The 16434-nt window shown below is 36.3% G+C and overlaps 1 protein-coding gene and 1 long non-coding RNA gene across 2 annotated transcripts in view; one reads left to right on the top strand and one right to left on the bottom strand.

Annotated features, from left to right (window-relative positions):
- Positions 1-13985, bottom strand: part of LOC136815846 (isoleucine--tRNA ligase, cytoplasmic-like) — a 32274-nt gene extending 18289 nt beyond the window's left edge. The window contains exon 1 of the mRNA XM_067072296.1: positions 13644-13985. Coding sequence (XP_066928397.1) covers positions 13644-13861 — 218 coding nt within the window. The 5' untranslated portion in view covers positions 13862-13985. The remainder of the gene's footprint in view (positions 1-13643) is intronic.
- Positions 112-997, top strand: LOC136815829 (uncharacterized). The gene is made up of 4 exons (XR_010847768.1): positions 112-194; positions 323-374; positions 653-737; positions 927-997. It is a non-coding gene; the product is annotated as an uncharacterized lncRNA (long non-coding RNA).
- Positions 13986-16434: the final 2449 nt, after the last annotated feature.

Below are 16434 nucleotides of genomic sequence, written 5' to 3'. Positions count from 1 at the left end.
GCAGTGTCTGATAAGCGTGGTAAATCCACCAATCCTAGGGTAGGTATCTAAAAAAGAGAAAACATCCTGTAACTTCACCTTTTACCTGTTTTCTCTTTTTTTTTTTTTCAGAAAGTTGTATCCAGGATTGGGCGATGGATTGACTTTGAGAATGATTACAAAACACTCTACCCGTCGTTCATGGAATCTGTCTGGTATGTGCTTCAGATTAGTAACCTTTAAGGAGGAGAAGGCAAAACTGAGAAAAGGCTTTGTTAAAATTCTTATGCAGTTTTTCTAAAGTATTTCTACACTTTGAACTTATTATATTTTCTTTTTTCAGGTGGGTATTCAGTGAACTCCATAAAAAAGGACTGGTTTATAGAGGTTACAAGGTTAGGATCTTGAATTGTTATGGTTGCCTTATTTTCTCTTTTTTATATTTCTACATGAAAAGACTTCCCATAAAATTATGATTTTGTATAACTCTCTTCTCAATAATGATATATTCTAACCAAAAAAGAATCTTATTGGTAGCAAAACAGTAAAAAGTCTTTCAGAGACTTGTTTTGTCGCCAGCATTCAATTGGAGCCTTCAATTGTACTTACAAGAGAATGCTGTCAAAATGTCAATCAATGTCAAAGTATTGCTACAATTCTTTTTTTAAACAAGGTCATGCCTTACTCGTGGAAAGTCAACACCCCAGTTTCAAACTTTGAAGCAAATCAGAATTATAAAGATGTGGTTGATCCAGCAGGTATCACTGTCTCTTTGTTTTCTTTAAAACAGTCCTTGAAATCTTATATCTGCTTATTAATGAAATTTAAAAAGGCTTTTCAACTTTCTTCTTCTATCAGTTACTTCTTTGAAAGAAAGAAATGCTTTATTACAAATTGTTACAAATTTTTACTCAGTGTTCATTTTTTGATAAAATTTTATTTCGTAGTTATTGTTAGCTTTCCACTTGTGGAGTCTCCTGATGTAAGCATGCTTGCATGGACCACAACCCCTTGGACCCCCTGTCCAGATATAATTGGCAGTGGAAACAAGAATGCCTGTAACTTTTGATAGTCAAATATAATTATGGAAATTTTTTTTGCTTGTTTAAGAGAATCAAAAGCGCTACATTTGAATGTATTTTTGGTTGAAAAATTCGCGATTTTTAGCGGTTAAATTTGCGATTGTAAAAATTGTGCTTTTTTTCTAATCATGCTATAACCTTCATTTTTACACCAGTGGTAAATCAGCCTTAGTTAAAGAAGGTTGTCAAATTTCAAGGCAAACAGAAAAGTCCTTCGGAAGATATGGGACCCGAAATACCCCTTGGTAGCACTTTTCTGTGAAATATCAAATCTCCAACTTATTACTAAAAACAGGGGTAGTGATATGATAAAACAGTTTTTCGATCAAAACACATTTTACGATCTGATTAATGACCTCAGAGCCAAACTATGTTTAGTGTTTTGGGAATTAGCAAAGTTTTTTAATTACTTAAAAATAACAAAGACAATATCAGTTCGATATGAAATTCAAGTGGCCTTAAAAGTTGAAAGTGTTATACTCATTCTTTCCTTCGTCTACCTTGGTAAAATGGATTCTAAACGAAAAGGAGAACTGCTGAAAAGTTCTTCCAAAAAATCTAAAAATACACACTTTTGGTTGTGTGAAAGGGAAAAATCTATTGTAAAACGCTTAGATTATTGGGCAACTGCTGCAGCAAACCGTGAGAAATTCAGTGAACCCGTTTTTGAAAAACGTCCTAATATTGCTAAACTAATCAGTGAGATTTGTGGAATTTCTGAGCGACAAGTCTATCGAGTGAGACGTGAAGAGGGTAAGGACAATAAGGAACCAAATTCCAGCACAGAGACACGTGGAAAGCCACAAATAAAGCTGGATGACTTTAATAAAAACGCTTTATCTCGTCTAATTCACAGCTTCTACACAAGACCAGACCCGGAAATCCCCACACTTTCTAAAATTCACGCCGAAGCTTTAGACATACCGGCTTTCCACTAATGAGTAGATCTAAATTACACACCTTTATCAAAAAATTGGGTTTTGTGTGCAGAAAGAGAAATAAAAAGATGAACGTTTATCAACGTGTAGACATTGTTGCTACCCGTCATGAATACCTGAGAAACATAAAAAAATACCGTGACGAAGGATACGAAATCTTTTACCAAGATGAAACCTGGTGTAATCAGAACCACACACAGGAGTACATTTGGCAGGAAGATTGCACTGATGAAAATCCTCTCTTGACAGGTATTTCTTGCAAAGGTGGCCTGAAGGTGCCCTCTGGTAAGGGTAAGCGATTAATCATTAACCACTTGGGGTCGAAAAATGGTTTTTTGAAAGACTGTGGGGAATGTTTTATCGGAAAAAAAGATTCAGAGGACTACCACAATGAGATGAATGGAGAACACTTCGAGGATTGGTTTGAGAAAAAAGTTCTCCCAAGCCTCCCTGACAAATCTGTTGTTGTTATTGATAATGCTCGATATCACTCGCGCCAGACCGAAGAGTCAAAATGTCCAACCATGTCGTGGAGAAAAGCAGAAATGCAGGATTGGCTTACAAAGAAAGGGATTCTATTTAAAGATCCAAAAGATACGAAAGTCATTCTGTTAACAAAAAGCAAAAGCATTGTTGTCCCCAAACAATACAATTTAGAAAAGATGACACAGAAGTTTTGCGCTGAAAAAGGAAAAGACATTCACATATTGCGTCTTCCGATAGGACACTCAGAATTGAATTAAACTCCTTTTTGCTGATGACACCAAAATCTTCCAAGAGGTCAACACTATCGAAGACTCTATTTCCATCCAACAGGATATAGACGCGCTAGTTAAGTGGTCGAAAGAATGGTTATTAAATTTCCATCCCGACAAATGTCACGTACTAACTATTGGCAAATTCTCTGACATCAAACATGCCTATCCATATTGTTTGGATGGAAATCAGCTTGAACATGTTTTTGAAGAGAAAGATCTTGGGATTGTGATCGACTCAGAACTTACATTCGAGGAGCATATTGCAAAGCAGGTAAAGAAGGCAAATTCAATACTAGGAGTGATTAACAGGAGCTTTGAACATCTGAATCCATCCATCTTCCTAGTACTATATACTTCGTTTGTCCGTCCGCACTTGGAGTATGCTCAGTCGGTATGGTCACCTAAACTTCGAAAATATGTTAATTTGATCGAGGGTGTACAAAGACGCGCCACAAAACTCGTGCCTATCTGCAAAGATATGTCCTATGAAGAACGCTTGCGCATACTTGACCTCCCCACGCTTGAATTCAGGAGACTCTTTTGTGATATGGTCCAAGTATAGTGGCCGAGTTGCTGTCCCATCTTTTGTCAGATAGTTCCAAGTTAGAGCCGTTGACAGGACTGTCTGTGAGTGAACCCTTGTTGAGAGAAGCTCAAAACTTTGGAAACCCAGACAAATAAGCAAAATATGCACATTATCAACATACCATTAAACATCAATAAAAAACTCAAAAGACTGGCAAAACTGCCTAAAACAACAATAAAGAGCTAGCCACATGCAAAAAAACCACCCAGCAGTCAGCCATTTTGTTGTTACAATGTTTTGGTTTTCTTCATTCTTCACAAAAAGTTAAAATTTGCGATTGTAAAAATTGTGCTTTTTTTCTACTTATGCTATAACCTTCATTTTTACACCAGTGGTAAATCAGCCTTAGTTAAAGCAGGTTGTCAAATTTCAAGGCAAACAGAAAAGTCCTTCGGAAGATATGGGACCCAAAATACCCCTTGGTAGCACTTTTCTGTGAAATATCAAATCTCCAACTTATTACTAAAAACGGGGGTTATGTTATCTTTTTTGAACAGTGCAATTAGAAGTTGGAAAGTGTTAAGTGTTGATGTTCGAAACAATTTTATTGTTTTTATTGAAACGATAAAAAAGAAAAAAAGGCACATAGATCATAAAATAGTTTTTTGTAAAACACCACAATAACCTTTAACAACAAGCAGCTAAGAAACAATATGATACAAGAATAAGAAAATTTACAATATTTACAATTGTTTTACGAAAGGGTATATTATAAATAAGATTCAATAAATAATTAATTTTCTGTTACATCACTGACCGATTCACTGTCTGAGTCGTCACTGTCAGAATCACTGTCGGAGTCATCATTCAAATCAATAATAAATCGTTCAGTCACATCACGCCAATGAAAGTCTATCTTCCAAAATTCTTGTTCTACTTTCATTGAATGTTTCTCAACTTTAGCCCATTTTGCAGGTGTAACATTTTTTAACGCCTGATTAATTAAAGGTTATTGTGGTGTTTTACAAAAAACTATTTTATGATCTATGTGCCTTTTTTTCTTTTTTATCGTTTCAATAAAAACAATAAAATTGTTTCGAACATCAACACTTAACACTTTCCAACTTCTAATTGCACTGTTCAAAAAAGATAACATAACCCCCGTTTTTAGTAATAAGTTGGAGATTTGATATTTCACAGAAAAGTGCTACCAAGGGGTATTTTGGGTCCCATATCTTCCGAAGGACTTTTCTGTTTGCCTTGAAATTTGACAACCTGCTTTAACTAAGGCTGATTTACCACTGGTGTAAAAATGAAGGTTATAGCATAAGTAGAAAAAAAGCACAATTTTTACAATCGCAAATTTTAACTTTTTGTGAAGAATGAAGAAAACCAAAACATTGTAACAACAAAATGGCTGACTGCTGGGTGGTTTTTTTGCATGTGGCTAGCTCTTTATTGTTGTTTTAGGCAGTTTTGCCAGTCTTTTGAGTTTTTTATTGATGTTTAATGGTATGTTGATAATGTGCATATTTTGCTTATTTGTCTGGGTTTCCAAAGTTTTGAGCTTCTCTCAACAAGGGTTCACTCACAGACAGTCCTGTCAACGGCTCTAACTTGGAACTATCTGACAAAAGATGGGACAGCAACTCGGCCACCATTTCCAGGGGCGGATACAGGGTATGTGAACGTGGTGAATTCACACACTCAATTTTCTTGAGATTAAAAAAAATAAAAACACTAAAACTTTTTTCTATAATTTTTTTCTTGTAGAAAAAATATTTTATTCTTTCAAAGAAACATAAATGCTTTCTGTACACAATGTTCAAAAGGTACATCTGTTGATACGCTTCAACTTCTGTGTTAAAAATGACGTCAAAGAAGCTTTTGTTTGTCTGAGAGAGACTCTCCATCGTAATAAGTTCTTTGAAGGAGTCGCATTCATCTTGTTATCAAACCTCAACGGTGGAGATTAATTTGGCAGAATTTTGTGAGGATAATTACATAGTTTTGCATACTTTTCACGAATTTTCATTCCTTCAGACTGTGTGAAACCACTTTTTCATACCTTTCACACTATCGCGATTTTCGTGTAAGCAAATCACAAAGTTTTCTCTCTTTCTGAGTTTGATCTAAAGTTTTTTACAAGAACATAAACTAACATGAGGACTTTTTGAAACTATGATTCTGTGCTCTTATAAGTAGAGTGAATCAAATATATATACATGTGTGTGGCATGTAGCGATGAGGTAGAGTTTTTCTTTAACAGCCCTGTGAATCCAGGTCGGCATTCGGCAATGCCGACCTGAAAGCCGACGTAACTTGAGCTGAAGTCGGCTTTTATTTGCCGATGTAATTTACACTCTAGGTCGGCGTGCTGACAAAAGAAATGTTTTGGGTTGGCAAAGCCGACCTAAAGAGGAAAAATATTATTTGTTAGGTTAATCTAATTGTGTTATCATTTGATAACATATGATATTCGAGCCTCATTCCATTCTCTTTATAAAACATAAAACTTATTAACACAATTATTAATGATAGGTAAACTAATTGTAGGAAATTTATTGGGTTTGCCGACCTAAACAAGCTACTTAGGACGGCTTTGCCGACCTAAAATAACCTCTAGGTCGGCAAAATTTTGCCGGCCTACGACCGGTTTTGGTCGGCACTTACGTGCCGATATGATTTTGTCTGAATTCACAGGGCTGTTTAACAATCTGATTCAAAAATCGGGATTATATTGGAAAATCGGGGTAAACCAAAATTTTCACACAGTGATAAAAATTCTTGTATCCGCCCCTGATTTCACGAAACCTCCAAAGTCATTTAATTAAAATAACTGCAAATAATAGATAGCAAATAATGTGAACACGCTACTCTCAGTCTCACCAGGTAGGCTTTTACGTCTCAAAAGGAACAAATCTTTGCGACGAGAAACACGTAAATGCGATTGCATTCGCGCAAGCATCCGAACACAGATATAAAAAAGTCTGTTTTTCTGCAGAAAATTGTGAAATCTGTTATCAACACTTGGTAACTTTGACATGTCAATCAATAGCCCATGCTGGAAAAAGCGTCTCTAGAAAAAACAAGGAAAACAAATAATGACATCAGGATGTGAGCAGTGAGTGTGTGATTAAATTGTTAATTACAAAAAGCCGTTGACAATATCAAACAAACTGTATCAGACTGTTCTAGGTCAGTTAGGAACATTTGGCGAGTTCCTGTACACAGCCACAATAAAAGAATTCATAACATCACTCATTAAAAAATGGCGTTCGTGACTTTTCGCACTTTTTTTAGCCTAGACAATATAGCAAACATAGTAAGTATAAGCACACTGTGCTTTTAATTGCCTGAAATTTTTTTTTGCGTCGGAAAAACTGACCAAACCGTTACAATGAAAATTATCCAGCGCATTTTTCATCTTCTTACCTTCTTCATTTTCAATGAAGCACTCAAAGCTTACTGAAGGTAAGCACATTAGATATTCTTATAATTAATGATATTAATGGAAACACGCTTCGTTGTGCACTGCGCCGGAATGCATGACGTAACTCGCACGGCAACTAACTCGCCTTCTGTTGGAAAATCATATTGTCAGAACTAGGGGGGGGCTTTTCGGGTGGTACACGAAAACTTAACTTCTGATCTAGTGGATCTTTTTGGATGAATTTTGGCACACAAGATCCTTGCCACATAAAGTAACTTTTGACGAAATTTTTTTTTGATGACATCACTCATCGTGCCCAAAGTGAGCAAAAACCAAAAATTTTCTTTGTTCTTATAAATAGCAAGGCTTTAGAAAAAAGTTGCCTGAGTTTAAATTGATTATTTTATCCTGAATATTCAATAAATTACGGTTTAAACGATATATTTGACATTAAAAATAAATTTTTGTGACACCTTACTGTCAGAGATGTCATCATGCTCAAGGGCGAAAATTTTTAGGCGTCAAATTTTTTATTTATTTTGAAGCTAAACAAGAAGCCCAGAGGGCATGAAGGCCCAGCGAATAAAAATATGAACTGAACAAGACTTGAGTAGCAGAGGGGATTGGAACCGGGAGCCGCTAACACAAGCCATAGACGCCTTAGACCATTCGGCTATCTCTTATTTACAACCAAGAGAAATAATTCATAATATTTAATCTTATATACAGAGATGTTAGTTTTTTTCCTAACACGTGAACAACTGAACTGTTCACATGATAGAGAAATGTAAAAACAACTTTTTTTTAAAAGAACATCTTCCTAAAGAGAAGGTTTGTTACGGTTATTTCTATGTAAATCACATTGTTTTTCTTAAAACGTACTACATCTGTTATATTCTTATAGTTTTAATAGTTAATTGTATTTTCTCCTTTTATGTTTTTAACCAATAAAGACGATTTCAATTGTTTTTTACTCTGTCAATCATGTTCTAACAGCCAATCAAATCCTTCACAATATGTACTAGCCTGTGCTGTGTTTGAAAACGCGTATCGCCTAGTAAATTGTTACACACTGACACCGGGCAGAATGCTAATGAAAGGCCCAGTACGCTAAAGCTAGCTGGGCCAATAAAAGTTAGGAATTTATGGTACAGAAAACTTCATGGCAAAACCTATCACTGTCAACTGCTCTAACTTGGGACTATCTGACAAAACATGGGACGGCAATTCGGCCACCATTTCACCAGACCTCCAAAGTCATTTGATTTGAGTTAAGGAATGGCATATTAAAAAATACACGATCTCTCTTTCGATTTTACAGTAAGTGAAAATACAGACCAGATATGCGATAGTCCCATTTTTCGACCAATCGTTCCAAGTTAGGGCAGTTGACGGTATTATTTCAGGAGCTATTACCAATAATTTGACGACCTCCATCATCAAAATGAGTGATTTCCTGTGAGACACGAGAAGAGAATACGGCTAATTGGGGTTTACTCAAAAGTTTTGACAGCTCAATCAAAGGGCCATTCCAGAATTTGTCTGTAACAGGGGCGGACGACCCTGGATTTCCGAGGGTAAAAGTTTTCACCAAATTTGGAAATTTCCAAGGCAAGAGAAGAATGTATGAATTTCCAAGACAATACACCGTTTAGGAGTGTCGATTGCGCACGCGTCAATCCAATTTTCCATTGAATTGATTTTAGCGACCACGGAAATATCACTCTCCTCCGTAAAAAAACCGTAGGTAAACACATGGCTTCACCCCCCCTGCTCGCAGGGGGGGGGGGGGGTTAAAAGGTCTCAGGGCAACTGGTACCTACAAATAGTCTTTGGCCAGGGGCCACCTACTGAGCTAGGGGGGACCTAATTTTTTACATAATGAACTGGGGGCTAAATCCTGATTGAGTACATTTTTTCAAAATTTGTGTGTTTGCAAAAACTTTCTTTAACAAAGATGAATTTATTCAAATGAAATCATTGCATTGCATTTGCTAGCACAATACGCTGCACACAGCTATCGTTGTTGGATGATTCAAATGAAGATGTTGCATTGAAATTCGAATCATCATTGTGATTTCGAATCATCATTGTGATTTCAAAATGTAAACAAAAATAAAAATCTTTTACAGAAAAAAATTTTCGCATTATGAATGATAATTTAACACTCTTTATTTTTTTTCAGAAATGTTAGTAGTAATTAAGATATGTAACAAAAATATTTGATAAATGTCCAGTATGTCTAAGAGAGGAACCACGAATGGCTTTGATGGGGTCAGAGGAGAAAAGACAGCGAAACGATTAAAATACTTCCAAAAAAATCAGCCAGCCGGAAAATGGCGTCATATAAAGTATGTGTGAAAGTTGAACATACCCACTTAAAGCAACACTGGAAATATAAAACCAGATCATTCACTAGAAAAATGATAATACCTTGGGGTATGAAAAATGAAATGAAGAAACTACTAACAGATCCGAAAGTAAAAATAAAAGTTGCAATACCTAGTGAGGTATCAGAGGCACTGGACTTGTGTGAGGACTTTGATAGCAAAGATTTTTGAACTTTTAGGGGCCACCTAGAATATTTTTCCAATAGGGGCCACCTAAATCCTAGGGGGCACCTAAATTCTTAGGGGGGACCTAGGACCTGCTTATAAGCCATGAAACATCTGGTTCTCATAAGGAAACATAGCAGAAAAACGGTAAAGAACTCCTTTTAATCATAACTTCTTTTCCTCTTGATGAATTTTTGTGAAATTTTCAGGAGAGACTTATAAAATTATCATTGATATCATGTTCAAATATCTAAATCATTCTCTTTAAACAGTCCGTCACAAACCGCCATATAAACAAAATTCAACATTCTCACAAAAGTGGTCTTTTTGATTTCCCAAACATTCCTCTAAAGCGTTCACTTCTACAATAATTTATGTAAATTGCAATTTCGGTCAGTCCACAGTCGGCTTCAACATATACACGTGTTTTTATTTACGTGACCGAAGTGTCTACTAAAACAATCTGGGGGTAAGTGGCGAAGCAACACAGCAGATTATTCGCAAAGTAAAGAAATATCTTTTGGCATTGACAATCAAATATAATATATTATATAATTATATCCTTAATTCAAAAATCTAAAATTTATTTTTCATTCGCGAAAAAAAAATAAAATAATGAATTACTATTACTAAGACGCCCCCGTTTTTTACTCTCGTTTAATTTCTGATCTCGGACGTGCCCAAACGCCCGCCCGCCCCATATCCACCCAATAGCTTAAATTCACTTTAATGTCCATTGACTTCAAAAAATCGTATTTAAAATTATGATTATAATAATTACAAAAAACAAAAAGTTGATACTCATCAGTGAAATATGCATAAATTCCTGGTTTCAATTTTCAGTGGGCGTTTTTCTAGGGCTTCGTTCATCGCGCAATTTCTGCGTCACACAAACTTTCTCGGCCGCTCGTAATATTATGCATTGCCAAATTTGGTTCTCATTGTCAGTCAGGATCAATGGTGACGTCACCTAAGCATAAAAAAGAAAGGCTTTCGTCCGTTTATGCATATATTAATTTGCGAGATATTTCTTCGCCGTGCGAGCGCACTTTTCGTAGACTAGTCGGAATACTTTTTTTACTCGCGGGATTGATGGTAACTTTTCATCTTCGTTATTTTTAAAATGAAGCACAACCGAAAAAAAACAAAACTTCAGAAAGTTGCGTATTTTCAGTGAGTAAACGATTCTGACAACTAACAAAATTGATGATGATGATTTTTTTTCGGTCAGGCAAATGCCTCGTATTGGGGGTTCTAGTCTTGACCACTAAGCCTACGCGAGATTGAAGCGTTTGGGTAAACGAGACAAAACTCCAAAAAAGCTGGTGTTTTGACAGTTAGTCACACTAGGAAATCTAGCTTTCAGAAAAAACAACATCAGTCATCTACAGGATGTATTTGCACAACAAGGATGAGAGTTACCTGAATCAAGTTCACAAGACAATTAATTAAAACTTGAAAGTTTGAAACCAAAAAAAACGTGCAGCAGCCAAATATCAACCAACCAAATTTTGTCATTCAATTCCCGAGACAGCGCTTCGATTTTTAAGGCCTTGTTTATCGCTAAGTAAAAAATAATTCCGCACATTTATGGGTCATTGTTTGAGGTCCGGCAAAATTTCCGGGAAATAGCCTATCCGGCGGTGCGCGGATCTAGGTGGGTTCCGCCTCCCCCGTAGATCTTTTTCTTGTGAAGTTGATCTTCAAATTAGTTTTCAAGGTTGGCTTGGCTCAAATTTTTTCATCTATGGCTCAAATTTTAGGTAATTTCTAAAAGTTTTTGAAAATGTTAATTTCATTAAAAAGCGCCGGGTTATTTTTTCATGAATCTCTTTAGAAGTTTTGCGGTGCATTTTTTTGCTCGAGAGTCAAGTAAACGATAAAGCGCTTTGGCAGCATTAATCTTTGATATGAATTTTGGCGGGACGCTAGTGTGACTAACTGTTTGAAGCGCTTCCGTGCTCTCGAAATATCGCTGTTTGTGACGGACTGTTAAAGGAGAGAAAAAAATACACAATGTTTACATTCCTCTAACCTTTCACAGTACTAAAGTGTGCATTTTTACCTACCATTTTTACCGGCCTCTGCAATGGAGTACCGTGAAGATAGCGAGACTCCTAAACGGTGTATTGAATTAAAATAGGCAAAAAAGAGTGGAATTTCCAATGCATTTTGCGAAAGTACATGGATTTTCATCGGAATTTCCGACCACCACCAGTTACATCAATATGCCTTCTTACCTGTCTTTAAAAATATAAATAAAAGTAATCACGAAAAAGGACGCGAAAAAAAAAGACATAAGTGTGAGAACAGAGTAATCAAGTACTCGTTAGAAAAAGTACCATTAGAAGTCATAAAAAATCAACCTGAATAAATGCAATTGGAATTCCAGAGAACTTCATAATTCCCCAAACAACATTACATTACTATGTCAAACTCCCATTACATAAATTTTACAATTACGTCAGAGTAGACTACGCTCGCCACCGAAGAGGTTTATTTGGAAAGGGTAATTACATTTTATTGTTCGCTTCTTTTTTAAAGATTAGCCGGGTTGGAAAAGTATGAATTTCTTTGTACATATTTTACCTACCCCAAATATTTAGGAGGCTGACAGTTAGTCACACTAGGAAATCTAGCTTTCAGAAAAAACAACATCAGTCATCTACAGGATACATTTCAACAACAAGGATGAGAGTTACCTGAATCAAGTTCGCAAGATAATATTAATTAAAACTTGAAAGTTGGAAACAAAATAAAACGTGCAACAGCCAAAATCAACCAACCAAAATTTGTCATTCAATTCCCGAGACAGCGCTTCGATTTTTAAGGCCTTGTTTATACGCTAAATAAAAACAATTACCCACATGTAAATGGGTCATTGTTTGAGGTCTGGTAAAATTTCCGGGAGATAGCCTATCCGGCTGTGCGCGGATCTAGGTGGGTTCCGCCTCCCCCGTAGATCTTTTTCTTGCGAAGTTGATCTTCAAATTAGTTTTCAAGGTTGGCTTGGCTCAAATTTTTTCATCTATGGCTCAAATTTTAGGCAATCTCTCAAAGTTTTTGAAAATGTTAATTTCATTAAAAAGCGCCGGGTTATTTTTTCATGAATCCCTTTAGAAGTTTTGCGGTGCATTTTTTTGCTTGAGAGTCAAGTAAAGGATATAGCGCTTTCGCAGCATTAATCTTTGATACGCATTTTGGCGGGACGCTAGTGTGGCTAACTGGCTGAGTTTTAAACGAATCGTCAAGTTGAAACGAACGATAAATGTATCAATGTCTGTTTTATTTACCCCCTGGCAGTGTAGCTCTAAAGCTCTAAAACAGCATCTAATAACATGAAAACCAGAATATGATTCTTCAATGGGAATCAAAACTATAAAGTGCACTTACAAACATCAATTTGTCAGATTTAACAAAATTTATAACGGCACTGTCATCATTGACAATAAAACAAACAATATTCTGTCAAGAGCCTTGTAAACATTCCAACAACTTCCGTCGAAATGATCTATCACAGCTCAGTCTACCATTTTGGCGCGGTCCGAGGATTGAGCCGAGAACTCTCGCAGAGCGCCCGAGCTCCCGCACGGCGCGCACCGCGGGGATGAAAAACTTCAATCTGTCAATCATTTTCTCAAGAGAAGAGTACGCGAAGCGATTCTAGCTTTACGATAGTGCCGCGGATAATCAATGGATAGTATTCAATTATTATTATCCCTTTATTTTCATTCCTATAACTTTTGCAAAAAAAAGGAAAAATAGAAAAGTTGTATTTTTTACTGCTCTATTCACATACTGAATTTGAAAGATCTTCTATGTGGCGTTTTTTTGCAAACTTCAAAAAACTGATTTTTGTCCCGTCTTTGCGGGATTTTGGCCCAGGTGCTTGAGTGCAGCATAGGGTACAAAGTCCAAATATGCGTTTCCCGTATTTTTTGTATGAAGAGTTAGGTCTACACTGCCTGGTGACTTAACAAAAGAGACTTAACTCGATGTTATAATCCAATTATTGAAAGTTTGTCTCGGCCTTTTTATAATGAGCGAGACATAGGTTCTCTGATTACGCAATTTTCATATTGACATTTTCGAGGCATTTTGATGTAACTGACCACTGGAAAAGAATATTTCTGAGGCTAGAAAAGAATTAAAAAGTGCACGTCGTCCGACAGGGGGGTAACAAAAATTTTCTGGGATGGCCCAAAAGATAAGATGTGAATTTGATCGCTGTTACAGTTGCCGTCTTAATGAAACTCTCTAGTCTGAATGTTTGATGCAGTCCTGAAAAACCATTTGGAAAATCCAAACTCAGACCCCCCCTGGAATAATTCATCCCTGTCTGGATAAAAAATGGAATAGCCAATATTAATACCTGGGTTTTCCTTCGGATAACTTTAGAGAAGTCCGGAAGGCATCTATGTCTTTCCATAGTTCAAGGATATTCTCCTCTTCTTTAGGAAAATTGTAACTTTCACCTATGTTCTTTGCCATATTCTTTTGAAGTAATGCATATGAAGAGGATATTCCACGTGTGAAAACAGATTTATGACCAAAAGTAAACTTCCGCAATGAATTTACAGCACAGTTCATTCCGCCATTATGAAATTACTCGTGCTTCAAAACATTGCATCATCTTTTTTCTGCTGGGGGGCGGGGGAGGCAGGGCGCGTTCAGTCACCCTATTCTCTCTTCGCCCAGTAAACAAACCACAACCGACACAACCCCCTCCCTTATCTGGTACCAGATGTGGAAATATGCTACGACACGCTTTGCTCTGAAGGTCGGGCATATTTTAACTTATTTATATTGGCCCGCTCCTTCAGAGCTTTAGTTTATCTGGCAATCAGATGGTGAAATTTTCATCCGACAGTGATCTTTCATTGGAACTTTTGTAAAATCGGGATTATTTTGGCTAATATCCCTTGTATCTCCTTAAGTAGTGCTCATAAGGAGATGAAATTTGGTATATAAAGTCTCCTTATAGCAATGTAAAAGTAGGACAAATTTTTTTTTGATTCATCAAACTGTTCACCAGTTATTGGGCACTTTCGTTTTCGACTCGAGAGATCCCTCTATCCCGTCCTCATCCCGGTTGAGATCCCTCTAAATCGGAATCAAGATAATTCCAGATAGGAAAGTGCTAGAGACTTGAAATTTTCACATAATGTACTTATACTATAAGTAGAGGACAAATGATTTGTCCTCTAAAGGATAAAAGAAAAAGAACAAGCATTTCTTTTCAGTTAATTTCCTAAAATTTGGCTAAAACAAGGAAATTTGAATCCGATTAATCCAATCAAAGAAAGATGGCCGTGCGACACGCTAAAACTCTGAAGGTTTGACCTACTCGGGAAATTGACCCACTCCCTTTAGAGCTTTAGCGTGGGTGGCCGCTAATCCGCCATCGGAATATCATAGATAAATATATTTGTAAGCCCTCGCCAGCTAAAAATGTCTTATATCGGCTAAAGGCGGCAAATCTCTGAAGGAAATATCGCTAAGGGGTAAGGTAACCAACTAAGGAGAATAAAAAGGGAAGGCCAAAAGTGTGTTTGAATTGACGAGAGGCGTTTATGTCAGGTTTCGACATGAGAAAATTGATGGAGACAAGTATTTGATGTTTATTTACAGTATCTTAGCCTGCTTAGATTCTAGCTGTGACGACAAGTTTTTTTTCTCTGAAAACTTGACCTCTTATATATACTCAGGCTTATTACAGGCTTTCAAAATAATGGTGGGAGTTGGACCTAAGATAAGTCTCTTTCTACACAAAACCTGCCTCGTGTACACGAAGCCATCAAGTCCTAGAAAAAAAATTGAATTCTGAATTGACAATGAAATGGAAAGCATTCCTCTGTGTCCTTTTGAGACAGATTTTGTCAATAAATTTCGAATTCTTTAAAAAAAACTTGTCCTCCTTATAAGCAGTTTTCAAATTTCTGATTTATCACAAATGATTTCTTTTACAATGGATATTTTTCCTTTCATTAGCCTAAGTATGAGGTTCTTCTACCGTTATATACAAGCTTTATATTTCATCACCAAACTTCAAGCTTTTGAGAACACCAATAAATAATGTCGTCAAAAACGAGAAAAATTTGGTGGCTGTCATCGACCACACCAAAACTGTTAGCATTTCGTGAAGGAAATGACTGCACAGCTGCTGGCTTGGTGTGGTGAATCGAGCCGAAAGCTGAGGAAGAGCATAAACAAACCAGTTTACAAACCAACCAAAACGATGTAAGCATCTGAAGTAAGCAACATGGGGTCTATCTTAACCCATGACAAAGCCTCCTTCCATCCCATCTTTTCTGTGGTGAGAAAAAATGCTAGGAAGTTTGGTAGAACTGAGGCTTTGGAGTCCACTACTCAAAGTGTTTTTTTGACTGACTCACCTCTCGTCGAAATTTGTTTTTATACTATTTTCTCCCCTTCCCAGTTGTCTATTAATCACCTAGCAACAAGATTATCAATACGAACGAAGTTTCCCCGATTGTATTTTGGATTTCCATTGAAAAGTTTTGTTATTAAATCGCTTCAACAGAAAAATGGTAAAATCAGTACAACTTGCTTTTTTGAAATTTGATAAATATTTTGATGTTTAGCATGAATGTGCATGAATGGGCTATGAAAAATTCATTTGCATATCAAATGTCTAAAGTATTGCACCACAACGAATGTAACTGCGCCGATTTCACCATGTCCATATGAATACCTCAAGAACTTTTCCCTCATTCTACTTAAAGTTTTTTTATAAGAGCAATTGAATACCGAATTTCTTGGTTCACACAAAAATACACACAAAATGGTTAAACTCAAAAAGTTTAAACGTCAAAAGGATTTGGAAATTTGAACGTTCTCATAAAAAAATGTCTAGATATGAGTACCCCCATTAAACCTGTACCTTTTAAATGAATAAAATTAAAGTATTATGCTGATGCTTACATATACTTTGAACGTCAGGGTTAAAGAATTTGAGAACATTTTAAAGAGCTTTCTAAAGCTTATTGGAATCTGCCATGTTTTTGAAGAATATGATACCAATGAAAAATGCTCAAAATGAAGACACTTTAGGATTTTTAGGCTTAAAAACTTAAACAGTCTAAAAACATCTGAAGGCTTCAAAATTGTTAAATGTGTACAGCTGAAGAATTGAAGTTATA

This window comes from Clytia hemisphaerica, unplaced genomic scaffold, assembly GCF_902728285.1.
Source record: "Clytia hemisphaerica strain Z4C2 unplaced genomic scaffold, Clytia hemisphaerica genome assembly, whole genome shotgun sequence".
In the NCBI taxonomy this organism is placed as follows: domain Eukaryota; kingdom Metazoa; phylum Cnidaria; class Hydrozoa; order Leptothecata; family Clytiidae; genus Clytia; species Clytia hemisphaerica.
This window is presented reverse-complemented; position numbering and strand designations above follow the sequence as displayed.